This window comes from Hyla sarda, chromosome 3 (assembly GCF_029499605.1).
Source record: "Hyla sarda isolate aHylSar1 chromosome 3, aHylSar1.hap1, whole genome shotgun sequence".
Classification (NCBI taxonomy): domain Eukaryota; kingdom Metazoa; phylum Chordata; class Amphibia; order Anura; family Hylidae; genus Hyla; species Hyla sarda.
Genome location: NC_079191.1, coordinates 32966350 through 32989015, shown reverse-complemented (window position 1 = coordinate 32989015; position 22666 = coordinate 32966350). Strand labels below are relative to the sequence as shown.

Here is a 22666-nt window from a genome sequence, read left to right as displayed (position 1 = left end):
ATCCATGGCCGGATCTACTGTCACGATGCCGGCTGGCAGGAGGTGGATCCTCTGTGCCAGAGAGGGATTGGCGTGGACCGTGCTAGTGGACCGGTTCTAAGTTACTACTGGTGTTCACCAGAGCCCGCCGCAAAGCGGGATGGTCTTGCTGCGGCGGTAGTAACCAGGTCGTATCCACTAGCAACGGCTCAACCTCTCTGACTGCTGAAGATAGGCGCGGTACAAGGGAGAAGACAAAGGCAAGGTCGGACGTAGCAGAAGGTCGGGGCAGGCAGCAAGGATCGTAGTCAGGGGCAACGGCAGGAGGTCTGGAACACAGGCTAGGAACACACAAGGGAACGCTTTCACTAGGCACAAGGGCAACAAGATCCGGCGAGGGAGTGCAGGGGAATTGAGGTATACATAGGGAGTGCACAGGTGAACACACTAATTAGAACCACTGCGCCAATCAGCGGCGCAGTGGCCCTTTAAATCGCAGAGACCCGGCGCGCGCGCCCTAGGGAGCGGGGCCGCGCGCGCCGGGACAGGACCGACGGAGAGCGAGTCAGGTACGGGAGCCGGGGTGCGCATCGCGAGCGGGCGCCACCCGCATCGCGAATCGCATCCCGGCTGGAGGCGGTATCGCAGCGCACCCGGTCAGTGGATCTGACCAGGGCGCTGCAGTAGCGAGGGTGTAGCGAGCGCTCCGGGGAGGAGCGGGGACCCGGAGCGCTCGGCGTAACAATAGCTGCATGTCTCCTGCAGCCAATCAGATAAGTCATCCTTGTTGCCACCTTATCCCTCTGAGATAGGGAAGAAAATCCCAACTGTCAGTTAGTCACATGTTCTCTGCAGCCAATCAGAGAAGCCATCCTTGTTGCCACCTTATCCCTCTGGGATAGGGAAGAAAATCTCACCTGTCAGTTAGTCACATGTTCTCTGCAGCCAATCAGAGAAGCCATCCTTGTTGCCGCCCTCCCGCTCTGGGACAGGGAAGAAATCCTAGGAGGCAGTGTAGAGTCTGGCTCTGGCCAGTAAAGATGCAGCAGCTCCTGTGTCCTCTCCTCTTACCTCACTGAGGGGTTTGTATTTCCACACCCTGTTCTCATACCTTAAATGAGGATAGTCCCCAAATAACACTATTGCTGATCTAGAACAAGCTGAAGTCCTCTCTGTCTGATGCGGCCGAGCTGGTACCACAACTCAAGCTGTGCTTTAGAAACAAAAAAGTATTACTGAAGGGGCCCTATAGATTTTGGATGAGGGTACGGGTTATTCCAGTGAGGGACTTGAGTCTGGGGTCCCTCTGTTGAGGGACTTTTCTTGATGTCACGGGCTGTCCCCATGAGGATCTCAGCGGTACACACTTAAAATGAAAGCCCACAAGATAGAGCCAAGTCTAGATTCGGAAGTTCCCAGTAACCATTAGTCAGTCAAAACAAAATTCAGTCTAAGGGTACGTTCAGATGAGCGGATTCACAGTGTATTTTACGCTGCGGATCCTCCGCTGAAGGACCACTACATGGTGCCTTTAGATGTGCCTGCTCGGAGCAGCAATACGCCGATATGAGCAGACACACTGTGTGCATGTGCAGTATACTCGCACATCGCAGCAGCTCTAGGGCTAGCTCATGGAGCAGGGAGAGTGGCTGCGATGTGTGCGAGTACACCGCGCATGCACAATGACTCGCACATCCCTTCAGTGTGTCCGCTCGTAGCGGCGTATTGCCTTATGTCCTTCAGCGGTGGATCCACAGTGTAAAATACGCTATGGATCCGCTCGTCTGAATGTACCCTAAGTCTTCAGTCAGCTTCAGCAAAAGACAAGTCAAATCTGTAACCAAGTCAGTCTCAAGTCTAAAGTAACGTAACAAGCATACTACAAGTCCCACAATTGCCCAAAGTCTGCTGACCTACAAAGTTCACCTGCTCCTGTGTAACTTTTACTTACAGGGGTACTCCGGTGGAAAACATATTTTTAAATCAACTGGTGCCAGAAAGTTATACAGATTTGTAAATTACTTCTATTAAAAAAACGTAATCCTTCCACTACTTATCAGCTGCTGTATGCTACACAATTATTTTCCGTTTGACCACAGTGCTCTCTGCTGACACCTCTGTCCATTTCAGGAACTGTCCAGAGCAGGAACAAAGCCCCATAGCAAACCTCTCCTGCTCTGGAAAGTTCCTGAAATGGACAGAGGTGTCAGCAGAGAGCACTGTGGTCAGAAAGAAAAATTCAAAGAGAAAAGAACTTCCTGTGGAGCATACAGCAGTTGATAAGTACTGAAAGGATTAAGATTTTTAAAAATAAGTAATTTACAAATCTGTATAACTTTCTGGCACCGGTTGATTTAAAAAAAATGTTTTCCACTGGAGCACCCCTTTAAAGTTTGCAACAAGTGAATTGTCTATCGTATATTACGGATCTGCAACCAGTTCAGTAAAATTTAAGCTGTTATCCAATGTCTTGGCATTTGAGTGTTTAATTCCTAGTTGCACAGCAAAAACAAAACAAAAAAAAATGTAGCCAGCACCTAAACCCAATACACGGGTGTAGGCTGCTGTGGCAAGTACAAAACATGTAAAAAAACAAAACGGCAGCAGCACACTTGGTCAACAAAATGGAGGCTCTTAGCGCACTTTTTGATCAAAACGTGTCCCCCCATCCACCACCGGAGGTGGCCTCATATCGGATGGGACCCTAACATTCACTCACCTCAGGCTGGGTGACATGCTGGATCCACTAACAACCCAAAACCACCTCCTGTGAAATAGGGAAGGGGATGCATGGCTACAGAGGGAGCCACTCCTCCCAAATTGCTCAGCAATTTTTTTGTTTCTTTTGTTTTTGATGTGCAATTTGGGGGAGTGCCTCCCTCTGTTGCCATGCATCCCCTCCCCTATTTCACAGGAGGTGGTTTGGGGTTGTTAGTGGATCCAGCATGTCACCCAGCCTGAGGTGAGTGAATGTTAGGGTCTCATCCGATATGAGGCCACCTCCGCGTGGTGGATGGGGGGGGGGGGGACACATTTTGATCAAAAAGTGCTCTAAGAGCCTCCAATTTGTTGACCAAGTGTGCTGCTGCCATTTTCTTTTTTTTACATGTATTGTACTTGCCACAGCAGTGTGCACCCGTGTATTGGGTTTAGGTGCTGGCTAAATTTTTGTTTTTGTTTTTGCTGTGCAATTTGGGGGGAGTGGCTCCCTCTGTAGCCGTGCATCCCCTCCCCTATTTCACAGGAGGTGGCTTTGGGTTGTTAATGGATCCAGCATGTCACCCAGCCTGAGGTGAGTGAATATTAGGGTCTCATCCGATATGAGGCCACCTCCACGTGGGTGGGGGAACACATTTTGATCAAAAAGTGCGCTAAGGACCTCCATTTTGTTGACCAAGTGTGCTGCTGCCATTTTCTTTTTTGGTATTGGGTTTAGGTGCTGGCTACATTTTTTTTTTTTTTATTCCTAGTGCCCTGATACAGATGACTACTTCACAGTTACACAGTACTACAAACACCACCATCACCACAGATCCACACCGCTGCCACACTTCTGATGTGAGATAGGGGATAAGTTATATGCAGCTGCAGATCTCTTTTAACCCCTTCCCGCAGAATGCCATATATAAACGCCGGGTTGTGCAGTGCGTTCGCGCATCCCGGCGTTTATAAATGACATTCAGTTAACCCGGCGATGCGCAGCATTGCACCGGTTAACTGGCAGAAGTCCCGCTGTTTCCAGCAGGGGACAACTTCTGCTTCACCCCCAGGACCATCCATTGATGGTCCTGGTCAGCGATCACTGTGATTGGTCCCTGTGGACCAATCACAGTGATCTGGGGTGAAAGTTCAGATCCCCCGCACTGCCCGCCCCTGGAAGTCGGGCAGAACGGGGGACGATGGCTGCGGGGGCTCGTGGGGACCTGCGGCATAGGGGGGGGAACACGAGGGGACGGGCGGCCTTACCTGGCGGGACCGAGGAGAAGCGGCAGGACCGGCCACGTGGAGGAGCAGCGACGGGACCGGCAGGTGAGTGTATGGTCCTCAGAAGCAGCAGTGAAGATCTTCACTGCTGCTTCTAGGAGTCTGAAAACTACAACTCCCAGCATGCCTAGACAGCCTTTGGCGGTCTGGGCATGCTGGGAGTTGTAGTTTTGCAACATCTGGAGGGCCCCAGTTTGGAGACCATTGTATAATGGTCTCCAATCTGTGCTCTTCCAGCTGTTGCAAAACTACAACTCCCAGCATGCACTGACTGTCCAGGCATGCTGGGAGTTTTAGTTCAGCAACATCTGGCCCTTCAGATGTTGCCGAACTACAACTCCCAGCATGCCCTTCAGCTGTCTGGGCATGCTGGGAGTTGTAGTTTTGCAACAACTGGAGACACACTGGTTGGGAAACATTGTCTGTTTCTAACTCAGTGTTTCCTAACCTGTGTGCCTCCAGCTGTTGCAAAACTATAACTCCCAGCATGCACTAACAGACCATGCATGCTGGGAGTTGTGGTTTTGCAACAGCTGGTGCACCCCCCCCCCCCCCCCCCTGTGAATGTACAGGGTACATTCACATGGGCGAGGCTTTTACAGTTGGTTTCTCGCATCTTGAGATGCAGCAAATTTTGCGCCGGGAAACTCGCTGTAATCCCCCGCCCATGTGACTGTACCCTAAAAACACTACACTACACTAACACAAAATAAAATAAAAAGTTAAAAACACTTCATATACACATACCCCTACACAGCCCCCCTCCCCCAATAAGAACGTCCGGTACACCACTGTTTCCAAAGCAGAGCCTCCAGCTGTTGAAAAACAACAACTCCCAGTATTGCCGGACAGCCGTTGACTGTCCACGCATGCTGGGAGTTTTGCAACAGCTGGAGGCACCCTGTTTGGGAATCACTGGCGTAGAATACCCCTATGTCCACCCCTATGCAAATCCCTAATTTAGGCCTCAAATGCACATGGCGCTCTCACTTTGGAGCCCTGTCGTATTTCAAGGCAACAGTTTAGGGCGACATATGGGGTATCGCCGTACTCGGGAGAAATTGCGTTACAAGGTTTGGGGGGCTTTTTCTTCTTTAACCCTTCATGAAAAGGAAATGTTGGGGTCTACACCAGAATGTTAGTGTAAAAATATTACATTTTTTACACTAACATGCTGATGTTGCCCTATACTTTACATTTTCACAAGAGGTAAAAGGGAAAAAAGCCCCCCAAAATTTGTAACGCAATTTCTCCCGACTACAGAGATACCCCATATGTGAGCGCAAAGTGCTCTGGGGGCGCACAACAAGGCCCAGAAGGGAGAGTGCACCATGTACATTTGAGGTGATTTGCACAGGGGTGGCTGATTGTTACAGCGGTTTTGACAAACGCAAAAAAAACAAAACCCCACATGTGACCCCATTTCGGAAACGACACCCCTCACGGAATGTAATGAGGGGTGCAGTGAGAATTAACCCCCCACAGGTGTCTGACGGATCTTTGGAACAGTGGTCCGTGAAAATGAAAACTTGTACAGCCCACTGTTCCAAAGATCTGTCAGACACCAGTGGGGGGCAAATGCTCACTGTACCCCTTGTTACGTTCCTCAAGGGGTCTCGTTTCCAAAATGGTATGCCATGTGGTTTTTTTTTGCTGTTCTGGCACCAGAGGGGCTTCCTAAATGCGATATGCCCCCCGAGCAGAATTTGCTCTCAAAAAGCCAAATATGACTCCTTCTCTTCTGAGCATTGTAGTTCGCCCATAGTGCACTTCAGGTCAACTTATGGGGTACCTCCATACTCAGAAGAGAAGGGGTTACAAATATTGGGGGGTATTTCCTGCTATTAACCCTTGCAAAAATGTGAAATTTGGGGGGAAACACACATTTTAGTGGAATTTTTTTTTTTTTTTTTACATATGCAAAAGTCGTGAAACACCTGTGGGGTAATAAGGCTCACTTTATTCCTTATTACATTCCTCAAGGGGTCTAGTTTCCAAAATAGTATGCCATGTGTTTTTTTTTTGCTGTTCTGGCACCATAGGGGCTTCCTAAATGCGACATGCCCCCCGAGCAAAATTTGCTCTCAAAAAGCCAAATATGACTCCTTCTCTTCTGAGCATTGTAGTTCGCCCATAGTGCACTTCAGGTCAACTTATGGGATACCTCCATACTCAGAAGAGAAGGGGTTACAAATATTAGGGGGTATATCCTGCTATTAACCCTTGGAAATATGTGAAATTTGGGGGGAAACACACATTTTAGTGGAAATTTTTTTTTTTTTTTTACATATGCAAAAGTCGTGAAACACCTGTGGGGTATTAAGGCTCACTTTATTCCTTGTTATGTTCCTCAAGGGGTCTAGTTTCCAAAATGGTATGCCATGTGAGCGTTTTTTGCTGTTCTGGCACCATAGGGGCTTCCTAAATGCAACATGCCCCCCAAAAACCATTTCAGAAAAACGTACTCTCCAAAATTCCCATATCGCTCTTTCCCTTCTGAGCCCTCTACTGCGCCCGCCGAACACTTTACATAGACATATGAGGTATGTACTTACTCGAGAGAAATCGGGCTACAAATATAAGTATACATTTTCTCCTTTTACCCCTTGTAAAAATTCTAAAATTGGGTCTACAAGAACATGCGAGTGTAAAAAATGAAGATTGTGAATTTTCTCCTTCACTTTGCTTCTATTCCTGTGAAACACCTAAAGGGTTAAAATGATGACTGAATGTCATTTTGAATACTTTGGGGAGTGCAGTTTTTATAATGGGGTCTTTTGTGGGGTATTTTAATATGAAGACCCTTCAAATCCACTTCAAACCTGAACTGGTCCCTGAAAAATAGTGAGTTTGAAAATTTTGTGAAAAATTGGAAAATTGCTGCTGAACTTTGAAGCTCTATGGTGTCTTCCAAAAGTAAAAACTCGTCACTTTTATGATGCAGACATAAGGTAGACATATTGTATATGTGAATAAAAAATTTTTTTATTTGTAATATACATTTTCCTTACAAGCAGAGAGCTTCAAAGTTAGAAAAATGCAAAATTTTAAAATTTTTCATCAAATTTTAGGATTTTTCACAAGGAAAGGATGCAAGTTACCACAAAAATTTACCACCATGTTAAAGTAGAATATGTCACGAAAAAACAATCTCGGAATCAGAATGATAACTAAAAGCATTCCAGAGTTATTAATGTTTAAAGTGACAGTGGTCAGAATTGCAAAAAATGGCCGAGTCCTTAAGGCCAAAATGGGCTTGGTCCTGAAGGGGTTAAGGGATTCATGCAGAGTGAACCAAGTGATCATGTTGCTCCTTAATCCTTATAAAGTGTAGGGGGGGAGGAGCTGTTCAGTCTAGTTCCAGCTAGAGTGTGTTTCAGGAAGTCTAGCTGAGGTACAGTGTGGAGAAGTGTGAGGTGAAGTCTGTGTTGATCTGAGGAGGCCTAAAGTAAAGAAACCCCAAACCTGCAGCCACACAATTCTCAGGAACCCCATTGCACAGGAGGTCAAACCTATCAGTAGGCTACAAGCTCCGGAGGAGTCAGTCTATGGTCTAAAAGTCAGCGTGGATTGCAATCAATTCCAAGTCAGGCACAATACAGCTCAGTTCAAGCAACTACAAGTCCCAGCAAGGCAAAGGCTCCACAGGGTTACTCTGCACTTCCCCTGCTCTAATCTGCACTGTCATGGATTTAACATCATTCCTGCCTCAGTAAAGACAGTTTTCCGTAACCCTACATTGTGGTCACTATTGTCCCCAGCGCTTGGCCCAGGAGAACTGTCTAAACTTTGGAATGTGGTTGGTTAACTATACCCTGGCATCACAAACTGTACATTACAGCTCCCTTTAAACAGTTGTCCACCACACCAGCACATGTTAAAGCAGCAATCTGAGTTACAAAGAACCAATCAGCTGCCTGCTCACAACCTCCAGCCTAAGAAGCTGTTTTCTCATTGGTAAGGAGTGAGAGCACAGAAGACCAAAAAAAAAAAACTCATCTTCTATGCCATAAGGTTATCTGCACCTATCCAGCCATTTTATGCCTTTGCTGTTTCCATAGCTCAATTTACAAGTGTTATAATCACATATTAGAGTCATTATCACTCACAATAAGGCTCGGCCTGTACAGAGCTATTGGATTTGATCCCAGTTTTCGCAACGAAGATAAAGCCTGCAGCAGTTGGTTTGTGAACTGTGAAGTATGACTTTAGTTATAAGGGTTATAATAGTCACAGTTACCAGCGTCTGTCTGCAGTTACCTTCTAGCATGAACAACATCACAAAACAACCCCAAAATGGGTTGTTTCCAATTTGTAAATAAAATGATAGCAAGCAGTAGTAAAGTCTATCCTATAACAAGCAGCCAATCCTAAAATCAACCACTGACATAAACACAAAATAACATAGTGCTCGCCCCAAGGCACCATCAGAGGGGTAAGGATTGTAATTGCGCTTACCAGACGAAGTTGGAGCACAAGATCCAAAAGAGCCTAAAGAATTCTCAATAGGGTCAGCAGCCTTGGATCTTCAGAGTTTCTCAGTGGGGTTGGTAGTGATAGCAGCAATAGCGGACGTAACAAAATAAATCCAATCCTGGGGCTTCTCTCAAATATAGAATTTTTATTCATAGTAACAAAACAGGTAATAAAAGTACTTACAGTACGACGCATTTCTGGTTCGAACTTAAAACTTTCTTAAGTACACATGTGGTGGCCCAGTACAGGAGTTGCACCCCTGTACCCTTTCTGTACTGTGTGGCGGACTCTATCTCAGTGTCCCCTGAGTCCATCCTTATTGTATATATATCAAATGGTTAATAAGTACCTTATGATATGTATGAGATTGTCTTTATAATGTTCATATGCCTTTATATGTTGTTACCAAGTCATGTAACCAGGGAAGGTGTCAGTGACCAGGTGACTTGTGTGGTGACCTATGGGACCCCTCTAAAACACTCCCTTATAAACCCAGGCAGTCTAATCTAGTCAGGCAGTCTAATCTATCCTGAGGGACAGTCAAGACCTGAGAGTGTCTGGTGTCCTGAGAAGACCCAAGGCCTAGTCATGCAGCCATGCTTCCATCACCAAGTGCCCCACAGGTGAACGTCAAAGCCTGGCAAGCTACACAAGGTGTGATGTCTAGTCAATCCTAGTCAAGTCTGTCTAAATTCAGCATGGGTCTGCAGCATTCAATCCTAGTCCACTACAAGTCCCAGTGAGCCCGCAAGTCTCTGAAGTCACTGTTCACCTCCTTGGACCTAACTGAGCTGTAAAGACTATTCCATCTGTCTGGATCTAATCACATGTTCAATGGCTGAATCTACCGGCATAGACAGAGCACAGAAAGCCGCCAACCTGTTTGCAGGACCGGGATCGGGGACTACTGATACGTCCATGGTGAATTTGAAGGTACTCATGCACAACCTAGAAAAGTTGCAATTGCAGGAGACTCGAATATGGTGGGACTGTACCACTCTGACAAATTATGTGTCTAAAGAAATCATACCAAGAGGTCTCTGGATCAAAAAGATTCCAACTACAATCTTCTGTGAAGAAATGCTAGCAGAATGGAATGAGGCCATTACAATATGCTCCAACCGCTTCATGGACATCATTATTAAATTTGAATCCAGGAAGTTGGAAACGCTGACTGAGGACATCAGTAAATTGCAACTAGAACTGGAGCCATATAAAGGTGTGAACACTTCTATTGAACTGCTAAATGTAACAAATGAACGTATTGCCAAGTTAGAAGAACAAATTATGGAAACAAAGAGAATTAAATTACAAAGGGATATTAGAGACTTTGAGCTGAAACAACAATATGAGTGGGGAAGGTGGGAATCATATGAACATACACCTAAATCTATTTTGAAGAAAAATAAATTCCAGAAAAAACGTACACTTACCCATAAGGTTACATTCAGCTAATCAGAAATGGAATCGGATGGAGAGTCAGATAATCCAACTACTTCTCATTCCACTCCTGGCAAAAGCCTCATACTATAAAAAGTCAAAAATCATCAAACGCAAGGCAAAAAACCCAGGAGGGGGGGGGGAGAGAAAACATTCAAGAAATGGACACTCCCCGATTGAGAAGTCAAGCTCAGAAGCAAGTGGTGTCATGAATATGTCTAGTAGGATTTTGACCAACGATCAGATTTCTTTATTATCCAAAGGGCTACATTTTTCACCAGTTACTGAATTGAACATTTTTGTGACTTTGTGTGAGATACATAAATTTATTCGCAGCATAACTGTAAAAAAGCATTTTTTTGATAGTGCATCGAATGATACTACTGAGGTTATATCTAATGATAATGTTTACAAAGTACATAATACATTTCGCAAACTTTCCTTTTCTGATCAAATTGTTTTGAATGAGTTGCAGGAATTGGAAAGTAAAAATCCTTATGAACCCAGTGTTTCAACCAATATATGGCATGTGAATAAAAATCCTGGATTTTATCCATTGTCCTCCCGCACTGAGGGCATGGATAAATTCCAAAACGAGGTGGAGAAAGATCTTGTTGCCCTTAGCAACAGCATTGGGACAGGACACCCGAAATCAGACAACCTGACTAAAAAAGAACGCCAGGCGTTCAAAGAACTTGCATCGTATGATGACATCATAGTCAGGATGTCTGATAAAGGGGGTCTTGTCACAGTGATGGACAAAGAGATGTATATTTCACAAATCAATGTGTTATTAACAGATGAAAAAACGTATAAAAAAATGGATCAGGATCCCACCGTGAAATTTCAACAGGTATTAAGTAAATTACTGGGCGAAGGTGTAGCACTAGGGGTTATCACAGAAAGGGATAGAGATTATTTTTATGTAGAACAACCTATTATTCCAGTATTATCTACTCTCCCCAAAACACAAAAGGGTGTCATCCCTCAGCCCACGAGGCCCATCGTGTCCGGCAACAGTTCACTGCTGGATCGATTATCCACATGGGTTGATCGATTATTACAACCACTAGTACAAAGAGTCCCAGGGTATTTAACCCCGTAAGGACCAATACACATAAACCTGTACGCCCCTGAAAGACCAGGCCTGTTTTTTCAAATCGGGGATGTCTGTCTTTATTAAAGAATAACTCTGGTAACGTTTAGCCAATCACAATAATTCTGACATTGTTTTTTTGTCACAAGTTGTCTTTCATGTACATAGTAAAAGTAGCCGATATCATTTGTAGTTTTCTTTTACAATGCAAAAAATCATGCCATTTTTACCAAAAATTATGATTTTTTGCTATTTTAACACTAATAGGTTGCATATATTTATACTTACTGACCAAATAGTTTATGAAACTTATACTTTATGTCTACTTTATTTTGACGTCATTTATTTTGTTTTTAATTAACATTTTAAATTAGTTAGAAGCCTAACAATTTAACTTGAAATTTAGAAAATTTTGATAATTTGAAAAGTACTTATTTTTTTTATGTGCTATGCAAGGTTTGCAGAAATTTGAAGGTGGTAGAACATAGGAACACCCCCCCCCCCCAAATGACCTCATTTTAAAAACTAGACCCCTTAAGGTATTCGCTAGGGGGTACAGTGAGTATTTTAACACCATAGTTTTTTGGCAGGAATTATTACAAAGTCAGTGTTAAAAATTCGAAATTTACAATTTTTCACAAATGCATCATTTGGGGGGCATATATTTTGTACATCAAACCAGATATTGCAAGAAATGCACCCTATATTTTATTAAGCTGCTCGGCCCATGTTTGGAAATACCCCCAATTAGGACATATTTGGTTCCTTGGCTGGTGGTAGGACCCCAAAGGAGAGGAGTGCCATTTGGCTTTCAGGGCATCATTATATGAATAGTCCCCATTCGTACTGCGTTTCTGCAGTATCGGTGTCCGTACAGTATATGTCAGCATCACTTTTTTAGACATGATGCTGACGGATACCTCAAACACTGCGGAAACGCAGTATGAATGGGACGCAGTATAGGTCACATAGAGTGCATCCGCAGCATATTCCATACTGCAGATGCCCCCCAGCAGTCACAAGGGCGAGATCACTGCTGTGGCTGGGTAGCTCAGTGTGTCCGCTCATGACTGCTGGCGGCGGAGTGGACACACAAAGCTACCAAGCCGCAGCAGGGAGCTCATTATTGTGACTGTTGGCGGGCATCTGCAGCACGTAATATGCTGCGGATGTGTGCCATGTGATCCTACACATTTTACATTTTTATTTTTCATTATATTTATTAAATGTATTTTTTTTTTGCACTTTTTTTACACTTTTTTTTTTATACTTAATGGGGGAGATTTATCAAAATCTGTCAAGAGTAAAAGTTGCCCAGTTGCCCATAGCAACCAATCAGATCGCTTCTTTCATTTTTAACAAGGCCTGTGCAAAATGAAAGAAGCAATCTGATTGGTTGCTATGGGCAACTGGGCAACTTTTCCTTTGCACAGTTGTTGATAAATCTCCCCCAATGTTTTTACACTAGCAGGCAGCATACCAGGCCTCAGGCACGTCCTGTCAAGCAATAACCAGGGCAGACCTGGGGGTCCTTGTAAAGACCCCCGGCTGCCCAGGTAAGCAGCAGCACCCCGCGATCATTGTGGGGTGCTACAGGAGAGACAGAGGGAGCCCCCTCCCTCTGTCAAAACTCCTTACAGCTCGCGGTCGCTTCCGACCGCGGCTGTAAGGGTTAAACTGCCGGGACCAAAGTTTTCTTCAGTCCCAGCAGTGCGGCAGGTCCCAGCCCACCGGGGATTAGACACAGCACCCCGCGATCGCGCTGCGGGGTGCTGCAGGGGTGACAGAGGGAGCTCCCTCCCTCTGTCATAACACTTACAGCCCGCGGTCACTTCCGACTGCGGCTTTAAGGGTTAAACTGCTGGGACTGAAGTTTACTTCGCTCCCGGCAGTGCGGCAGGGTCCCGGCTGTGTGTTAGAGCCGAGTCCCTGCCGTGATCTTGTGGGTGCACTGGGCAGCACCCATGAGAACCAAGGACGAGTATAGATGTCCTGGTGCCGGAACGGCCTCCAAACTGGACGTCTATACTCATCCTTGGTCGTTATCAGGTTAAAAGATTCCAGAGATGTTCTAAAAGCGTTCGAAAATACAAAGTTGGGTCCAGGGTTCACATGGCTCTCCTGTGATGTGGTGTCATTGTACACCAGCATCCCATGGACAGTTGCCATGCGGGCCCTGGATTACCATTTGGTCACATATAGTGATTATTCTTTGGATTTATGTGAATATATCAAAATGGTCATTTGGTTTTTAATGTCCAGGAATTATTTCATTTTTGATAAGACTTTTTTCGTTCAAGTAAGCGTCGTTTCAATGGAGGCTAGGCACTCACCTTGCCTAGCTAACTTAACCATGTCCTGGGAGTCACAATTTATTTACACTACTGAGAATCCTTTCAGGGAAAACATATAGTGGTATGGTCGATTTATTGATGACCTCCTCCTAATTTGGAGGGGGGACATCATGACCGTACCACTGTTTGTGGATTACCTAAATAATAATATGTTTAATTTTAAATTTACTCACCATGTGGACTCCACTAATATTACATTCTTGGATCTAGTGTTGAGAGGCTCCCAGGACCAAATAATTGAAACTTCAACATACAGAAAACCTATATCTGGCAATGCGGTCCTGAGAGCCAACAGCAATCACCCCAATCACATTGTACATGCGATCCCAGTTGGGGAATTGACCAGGCTAAAACGAAATTGGACAAATCCCGAAGTATATAATACAAAAGCTAGTGAATTAAAACAAAGATTAAAACAGAGGGGGTACTCTTCATATACTCTTAAAAAAGCCGAACAAAAAGTATCTAAAAAAGAAAGAATTAATTTATTAAACCCAAATAATTTTAATCAGGTGGTAACTAAAGTTAATAAACCCGTTCTTGCCATTACCTACTCGCCATATTTCAATCAGATCAAAAGCATAGTGCACAGACACATGCAATATTTAAAACAGGATGAAACCCTGGCAAAAATATTGGGAGCAGGATGTCAAATAGTCTGTAAGCGGGCACCTACACTTGGGGATACATTATCTCCAATTGTAGTTGGTACACAAAACAGGAAAAACTGCAATTGGCTAGAGAGAAAAGGTTTCTTCAAGTGTGGGCATAAGGTATGCCGCACATGTCAGTATGTTAAACAGACTACCCAGTTTGAAAACTCTGATGGCACAAAAAGGTATTCTACCAATAAGTACATAAACTGTAATTACAGCAATGTAGTTTATATGATCGAATGCACAGAGTGCAATTTAAAATATGTGGGTTGTACCACAAGAAAACTAAAAATTAGAGCACTTGAGCACCTAAACGATAGCGCACTTACCGCAGTGAGACAGCGATCCGCGGCATCTGTATACTTCCATTCCGTACATGCTGGTAAATGAAATACCTTTAGAATTTTCGCCATTGAGCATGTTAAAAGGGGAACGAGAGGGGGTTGCATTAGGAAAAAACTTGCAGATCGTGAGGCTTATTGGCAGTTCACATTGGGGACTCATTCCCCGATGGGACTTAATGTCCGTCATGAACTACTATTTCACTATTAAAAGATTAAAGTACAATCTTTGCAAACCCCACTGTTCCATTTCGATCCCACAATTGTATGAACAATAATGTAGTATTTATTTCGTGTATGTTCCATTTGGATTTTATGTATCTTAAATGTTTGTTTTTACTAATGTGAACCATGTCACAGATTTCCAGTGAGAGGTGGGGATATGGGAATTTCCCCCTCCCCTTGATGAAGGGTATTTAACTTCACCTGGACTTACCTGTGACATCACCGAGAAAGAGCGCATGCGCTCGAAACGCATCTGATGTATTGGCTGATTTTATCCGAGTGCTGTGTTTCTGAATAAAGCCACAAAGAATAGTGCTGGATCTCTTGCTCTTTTGTTCCATTCCATCTGTCTGCCTCAGTAGAGCTGACGTTGCTCCGTAACTTTGCATCGTAGTGATAATTTGCCCTGCGCGGAGCCCAGGAACCAGCGGCCATACCTCGGGTGGTGTAGGGGATAACCAATGCCTGGCGTCACGAACACAAGGGATTAATGCCATCTGCCCCTAGGGTAATTACATCTGCACTTACATCGCACCCTCACCACACATGCATAAGATCTGAAGCTTTGGAGCGCGTGGTGAATCTGGGCTCGCTTTGAAGGGCCCAGAGGTCATACCCTCCCCCTCCCTTACAATCAGACACTTAGTTGTTAGTGCGTTAGCTGCTTCACCTTCCCGCTGCCCTCATACATTCAATGGGGGTAGGCCTCAAACACCAAGATCAAATTGCAGACCTAACTGCAATCTTTACTGGTGGATCCTGCTGCCACGGTGGAACCATAACTCTAGTGGTGTTTTAGTGCAAGAGCCCTCTAGCAACTGGACGAAGGTGCAAGAATCCTCAGGGCCTTATCTGTCCTCGTGACTATTGTCTGGGGCCTTTCTCCCGGATGCCCTCAAGTCAATGCTGTCTTTGCCACCACAAGTCAAGACCATCTACAATCTAGAGTAGTCTTAGTCAAGTCTGTACCAAGTCAGCTAGAGTCAAAGTCAATAGAAGTACTACATGTCTTAAAATTTCTACATGACTGCGACAGTGGCTGCTCATCAAGCTCCCCTACTCTAGTGTAACCAAACTACTGCAACTCTGTCTATGACATCTGAACTATAACCTGTATTCTTTGGACCTGCAATGCTTCCGTATAGTTAAAGGGTTACTACGGGCATCAGGTGTCAGCAGAGAGCACTGTGGTCAAGACAAAAAATTAATTAAAAAATCAAAGAATTTCCTCTGTAGCATACAGCTGTTAAACAGTACTGGAAGGGTAAAGATTTTTTAATTGAAGTCATTTACAAATCTGTTTCACTTTCTGGCACCAATTCATTTAAATAAATAAAAATTCCACCGGAGTACCCCTTCAATGACTTGGACAAAATCCCTCCTGAGATGTCTGCAAACCTGGTGGGGACTACAAGAAACACCAGCAAGGGTTTTGCCACCAAGTACAGTGGTCCCTCAAGATACGATGGTAATCCGTTCCAAACAGACCATCGTTTGTTGAAACCATCGTATGTTGAGGGATCCGTGCAATGTAAAGTATAGGACAGTGGTCTACAACCTGCGCACCTCCAGATGTTGCAAAACTACAACACCCAGCATGCCCGGACAGCCGTTGGCTGTCCGGGCATGCTGGGTGTTGTAGTTTTGCAACATCTGGAGGTCCGCAGGTTGAAGACCACTGGTATAGGAAGTTGTACTCACCTGTCCTCGCCGCTCCGGACCGTCACCGCTCGTCACCGCTGCCCTGGATGTCACCTTCCATCGCTGTTGCTGCGTCCCCGGGGTGTCCCCGACGCTGCGGCAAGGCCTCTGCTTCCCCGACATCCTCGCTCTCCGTCGTCGCCATCACGTCGCTACGCACGCCGCTCCTATTGGATGACGGGACGGCGTGCGCAGCGACGTGATGATGACGATGGAGAGCGCCGACGATGCAGGGGATCCCGAAGAGGACGCGCCGGACCCCCGAGGACAGGTAAGTGATCGTCAGCGGACCACACGGGGCACCGTAAACGGCTATCCGGTGGCAGCTGAAGCAGTCTGCGCTGCCGGATAGCCGTTTATGCGATGGCCCCGACATACAAAAGCATCGTATGTTGATGCTGCCTCTGAGAGGCCATCGTATGTTGAAATGATGGTATGTAGGGGCCATCGTAGGTCGGGGGGGTCACGTCTAAGTTATATTTTGCAAAGTGGTGAATTGCAAATCAATTCACAGCTTATCTGATGTGCATCTTTCTAGATTTTTCAGTTTTTAATCTTTCTCTCATTGTCCAAATAAACCGACCATTAAAATAATTCAGTGGGCAAATGTACAAAATCAGCCGGGGATCAAATAATTATTTCCTCCACTGTATCTATGTCTCTATCTATCTATATAAATGAATAAAGGTGCAGACATTTCTGCAACAAATATAACAAAATATAATAAATTTACCCTTAATGGAGACTTGGTGGGTCACGTTATTACCTGCCATTGTAATATTTACCTAATTTCTTCTCTTTTTCTTTTTGCAATTCCTGGACTTTTTTATTTTATTTTTATATTTCCCGCTCTTGTGTAGAGAGAATAAAAAGTATATATCAGTAATGCTGATACCTAGAAACACCTAATGTAAGACAAGAGTAAAAAAACTCATTACAGAAAACCACAACCTGGTTCCATTGTGACGTATCGTCTATTAATATGCAAATCTATTACTGAATCCTCGGCCCCGGCTCCTGACTGGTTAGTTATTAGCAGATTCCAGCTCAGGAAGCCTATGGCCGCTGTCACTTATCAGATAAGATTTTCCTATTTGACAAAACCTGGGGTTAGTGCTGAAATGTCAAAGGAAACCGCTCCACACTAAAACCACAGGATGAACCAGATAGCAATGGTGTGCGCTCTATATAATGGGAGGTCTAGACCTGAGCACCTCACAGCATTCACCTGCCCAAGACTAACAGAGACCAATACAGCAAATACAGCAGCACCATGGAAGTCCTGACAGCACCCGGCAAGGTGAGAGGCCGACTGACTGCATCTAATATGTAGGAATCCTATAGGTGATAGGGGTGAAGTAAATGCTATGAATGATTTATATATTTTTCAGATTTTATTATTTGTGTTTTATTTTTTTATCTTTTTTTTTTATTATTAGTATTAATTATTATATCTCTTTCTATCATAGTTGTTTTTATTTATAATTGCTGTTTTGTTTGTTTTATTTGACTTTTTTATTTTATATTTTACTTCATTGTTATTTTATTGTATTACTGTACGCATTATTTATTTCTATTGTATTACTACTTTTTAAATTTTTATGTATTATCTATTTTTTTAATTTGTTTTTTATTATAGAATTTTCATAATTTTATAATATTATCTGGTACATAACATAGTTTTAATATAAATATATCTGGATACGTATTTAGACTTTCATCTTGCTCTCACCCATTTATTATATTATATCTATTGGTCCATTATCTATCTATTTATTTATCTCTCTCTCTCTCATCTCATATATCTATCTCATATCTATATATCTCATATCTATCTATCTATCTATCTATCTATCCCATATCTATCTATCTCATATCTATCTATCTATCTATCTATCTATCTATCTATCTCATATCTATCTATCTATCTCATATCTATCTATCTATCTCATATCTATCTATCTATCTAACTCATATCTATCTATCTCATATCTACCTCATATTTATTTATTTATCTATCTATCTCCTATCTATCTATTTCATATCTATCTCATATCTATCTCTATCTATCTATCTATCTATCTATCTATCTCATATCTATCAATCTCTATCTATCTATCTCATATCTATCTATCTATCTATCTCTCTCATATCTATATATCTATCTATCTCATATCTATCTATATATCTATCTCATATCTATCTATCTATCTATCTATCTCCTATCTATCTATTTCATATCTATCTCATATCTATCTCTATCTATCTATCTCATATCTATCTCTATCTATCTATCTCATATCTATCTCTATCTATCTATCTCATATCTATCTCTATCTATCTCATATCTATCTTTATATCTATCTATCTATCTATCTATCTATCTATCTATCTATCTAATATCTATCCATCTCATATCTATCTATCTATCTATCTATCTATCTATCTATCTATCTATCTAACTATCTATCTCCTATCTATCTCATATCTATACATCTCATATCTATCTATCTATCTCATATCTATACATCTAAAATCCCAGAAGGTAGGCAGCACAACCGTAGTATGGATATTAGCAGAAAACGGGGTGCAAGTGGAAGAAACGCGGTCCCAGTCACAGACCGCATACATAGATTCCAAGGAGCAAACAATCCAGCAGCACACCCAAGGTCGTTCAGTGAAAACACAACAGAGCTTTTTGACCCATGTCTTTATCAAGCATGTGTGATACCGTCGAAACGTTGTGTCTGAACATCTGTCAATAAAGTACCATTGTGTTTTCACTGAAAGACCTTGGGTGTGCTCCTGGATTCTTTGCTCCTTGGTATCTATCTATCTATCTCATATCTATCTATCTCATATCTATCTATCTCATATCAATCTTATATCTATCTCATATCTATCTATCTATCTATCTCATATCTATCTATCTCATATCTATCTATCTCATATCTATCTATCTCATATCTATCTATCTCATATCTATCTATCTCATATCTATCCTCTATCTATCTCATATCTATCTATCTATCTCATATCTATCTATCTCATATCTATCTATCTATCTCATATCTATCTATCTCATATCTATCTATCTCATATCTATCCTCTATCTATCTCATATCTATCTATCTCATATCTATCCTCTATCTATCTCATATCTATCTATCTATCTCATATCTATCTATCTCATATCTATCTCATATCTATCTAATCTATCGCATATCTATCTATCTCATACCTATACCTATCTATCTATCTCATATCTATCTATCTATCTCATACCTATCTATCTAATGGCGGCGAGAGGCCGCGGAAAAGTTGCTTCTGTCATTTGGTGATGCAATAAACAACCACTTTTTTCACCAAGCCTGTGTGCTGTTGGAGTCTGGATTTTCTATTTCAAGTGAAGACCCCTCACCAAGGTCTTTTCCAGCGTGCACCACCTTCTTTATTGGAACATCATTAATTGTGCTGCTCTCCTGGTTATTTTATCTATCTATCTATCTATCTATCTATCTATCTATCTATCTATCTATCTATCTACAGTAGACAGAATTCCAAAGGAAGCAGCACACCAAGTAGTAAGATGTCGGGGTGCAGTCTGTATTAGGATCTAGGTAAAGGATCCCAAACTTCATACAGCATACATGGAACAGCAGCACTCCCAAGTAGTGAGAAAAATCTGGTCTTTATTCAGAAAAGTGCAGGCGACGTTTCAGCTGGCTCACCCCACCACTTTTAAGCCATGCTGAAAAGACGCCTGCACTTTTCTGAATAAAGACCAGATTTTTCTCACTACTTGGGAGTGCTGCTGTTCCATGTATGCTGTATTTCTCTATCTATCGATCTATCTATCTATCTATCTATCTATCTATTTATCTATTATCTATCTCATATCTATCTATCTATTATCTTTCTCATATCTATCTATCTCATATCTATCTATCTATCTATCTCATATCTATCTATCTATCTATCTCATATATATCTATCTCATATCTATCTATCTATCTATCTATCTATCTATCTCCTATCTATCGATCGATCTATCTATCTCATATCTATCTATCTATCTATCTATTATCTTCCTCATATCTATCTATCTTGAGAACGGCGACGAGAGGTCGCTGAAACGTCGCTTCTTTTGTACACTGGGATAATGCAATAAATTTTTCACCTTTTTTGCACCTAATTTTCTGTGTGCTGCTGGTCTCTTGTTTTTTTCTAGTACATGTGAACCTCTCACCAAGGTTCACACCCAGCGTGCACCATTGCATTGTTTTTTCTTAAATTTGTTGTGCTGCTCTTCTGGAATTTTTTTTAATCTATCTATCTCATTTCTATCTATCTATCTATCTATCTATCTATCTATATGTTCTATCTCATATCTATCTATCTCATATCTATCTATCTATCTGTTGATATAATCTAGGCTTATCATATACAGCTCTTTTTATGATCAATACACTGAATGTGAAGGAGATAAATATACCGTATTCCCTAATATTCTTCTCCCATTCAGTTGACAGCAGTGCTGCTTTTCCTTGGAGTTACCGCTTTCATGTCTGTCCATTGTGTGGATCTTCATCATTTAAAGAAAGCAGCGTGTCCACCCCTCGCTAGATTACCCCCCACAGTGAAAGTCAGCCTGAACATAAGCGGACACGACTCCCTTCTCCTGACTGGTGATGTGAATAAGCGCTCCACCTCTCCATGGGAGTACAGGTAATGTCATTCACCTATATAATCATTATGCAGTGCTTTAAGAAAGCCTCCTGACATTGAGCTGTAAGTAAGTCATCCCATAAAACAGATTACTGGACTTGACTCTAGAACATTCAGAATTCATAAAAAAAACTACATCTTATTTTTTCCAAAAACAGCGCTACACCTGTCTTGAAGTGGTGACTGGTATGACAACTAGGCTGTAATAACTTCAGAAGAACAGAGCTGTAATACCACACACAAACTGAGGACAAGAGTGGTGCTGTTTTTATAAGGAAACAGCTATGTCTTTCTAATCCTTAATAATGTTTTTAAGGCTTTTCGACCCTAATATTACTTATACATTAATGCAATTAGCAACCATGTAAAATTTTGCACTAAGCAGGGGCATCACTAGAATTTATACAAATGATAGAAAGCCCCGCCCCCGAGCATATTTGTAATAAACAGAACTGTAGTAATGCAAGCAGCCGCAGAACTATATATACTTGGGCAGGAATGGGATGGTAGTAATGCTATATATTAGATGGATATATAGTAGGATGAATAGGACTCATGACTCTCAAGGCTTCATGCTGCCCCTATCTTCAGAGGACCCATTACAGCCACATGACACATAATTATTAGTCATATATAGCTATAGGAGCTATAGTCAAAATTTTAAAAATTATTCTAATGTGACTTTTTTCTATTTGTCTCCAGCTATGACAGAAACGTGTACCGATACCCTGTGGTTATTGCCGAGGCCAAGTGTAATATGGCCGTGTGTGTGGATGCCCAGGGAGAGGTGGATAACAACGTAATTTCCGTCCCCATCAGACAAGAGATCCTGGTCCTTTACCATGAGATGAATAAATGCGTCCCCAGCTTCAAACTGGAGAAAAAGCTTGTGACCGTGGGCTGCACCTGCGTACGAGCCATCATCAAAGAGCAGCAATAGGACGTTTACATTTTGTATTTTTATTATGTGGAGCAAAAGTCTATTAGGAGAAAAATTAAGAATGTAGCATTGGATAAGTGCGAGTCTTCTGGTAGCAATGTACATTGCAAAATTCTCAACCAATATCTAGTATTTACATTATTTGTATTTATATATTTATCTTAGAAATTTTACACATTGTATTTATTCTTTAATCTAAAAAAAATAAAATTAAAGCTGTAAAGAACAATTGTTGACCGGTGTAAAGATGTTTTTGGGCACTGTCATAGCTATACTCCTGGGGCCAACTTACTCTCCTGCCAAGGGGGTAGGGGTGTCAGGGATCGTCCGGGGGGAGGGTTTCAAATGTGATTGACTGTGCTGATATATACTGCCAAGTGTTGACATAAAAAAATATACACCACACAGGATGTTGGTATAACTCTCTCTTAGCAGGAAACTCAGCTGTTCCCCAAAAGAGTTCTGTTTAATCCGGGAAGTACATTTAGTTTTTACATTTGACAAAGAAGGAGGTTTAGTTATGAGGTCAGAATCAGCATGTTACATTTTGATTGGTTGTTTGATTATTGTGTCCGTATATATTAGCATATCTAGTGTCCATTAATTTCTTGGCAGAAGTTTCTCTACTGGGAAATTCCAGAGCTCTCTGTTCATCAGATATTTTGTCTTTCTACTCCTTATCTCAGTTGCATCAGCATCATGGCTAGGCCTCCATCATAGTCACGAGCATATTGCAAGCTGATGTA

General features: G+C 42.5%; 1 protein-coding gene across 2 annotated transcripts; it reads left to right on the top strand.

Moving 5' to 3' along the window:
• The first annotated feature begins 907 nt into the window (after nucleotides 1-907).
• LOC130361249 (interleukin-17F-like) lies at nucleotides 908-22141 on the top strand. Of its 2 annotated transcripts, XM_056564015.1 has the most exons (4): nucleotides 918-1061; nucleotides 17113-17552; nucleotides 20778-20980; nucleotides 21683-22141. In XM_056564015.1, the coding sequence occupies exons 2-4, from the start codon at nucleotides 17526-17528 to the stop codon at nucleotides 21918-21920; spliced, it is 468 nt and encodes a 155-aa protein (XP_056419990.1). In that variant the 5' UTR covers nucleotides 918-1061; nucleotides 17113-17525; the 3' UTR covers nucleotides 21921-22141. The 2 variants fall into 2 exon arrangements, with proteins under 2 accessions (XP_056419991.1, XP_056419990.1); XM_056564016.1 differs by lacking the exon at nucleotides 17113-17552 and having other exon boundaries at nucleotides 908-1061.
• The last annotated feature ends 525 nt before the right edge of the window (nucleotides 22142-22666 follow it).

Bases quoted from the DNA above. Each gene is read 5' to 3' on its own strand.
- LOC130361249 (XM_056564015.1), top strand. From the start codon at position 17,526: ATGGAAGTCCTGACAGCACCCGGCAAG. The intron at 17,553-20,777 runs GTGAGAGGCCGA...TCTCCCATTCAG, and splicing joins TCCTGACAGCACCCGGCAAG to TTGACAGCAGTGCTGCTTTT. The intron at 20,981-21,682 runs GTAATGTCATTC...ATTTGTCTCCAG, and splicing joins ACCTCTCCATGGGAGTACAG to CTATGACAGAAACGTGTACC.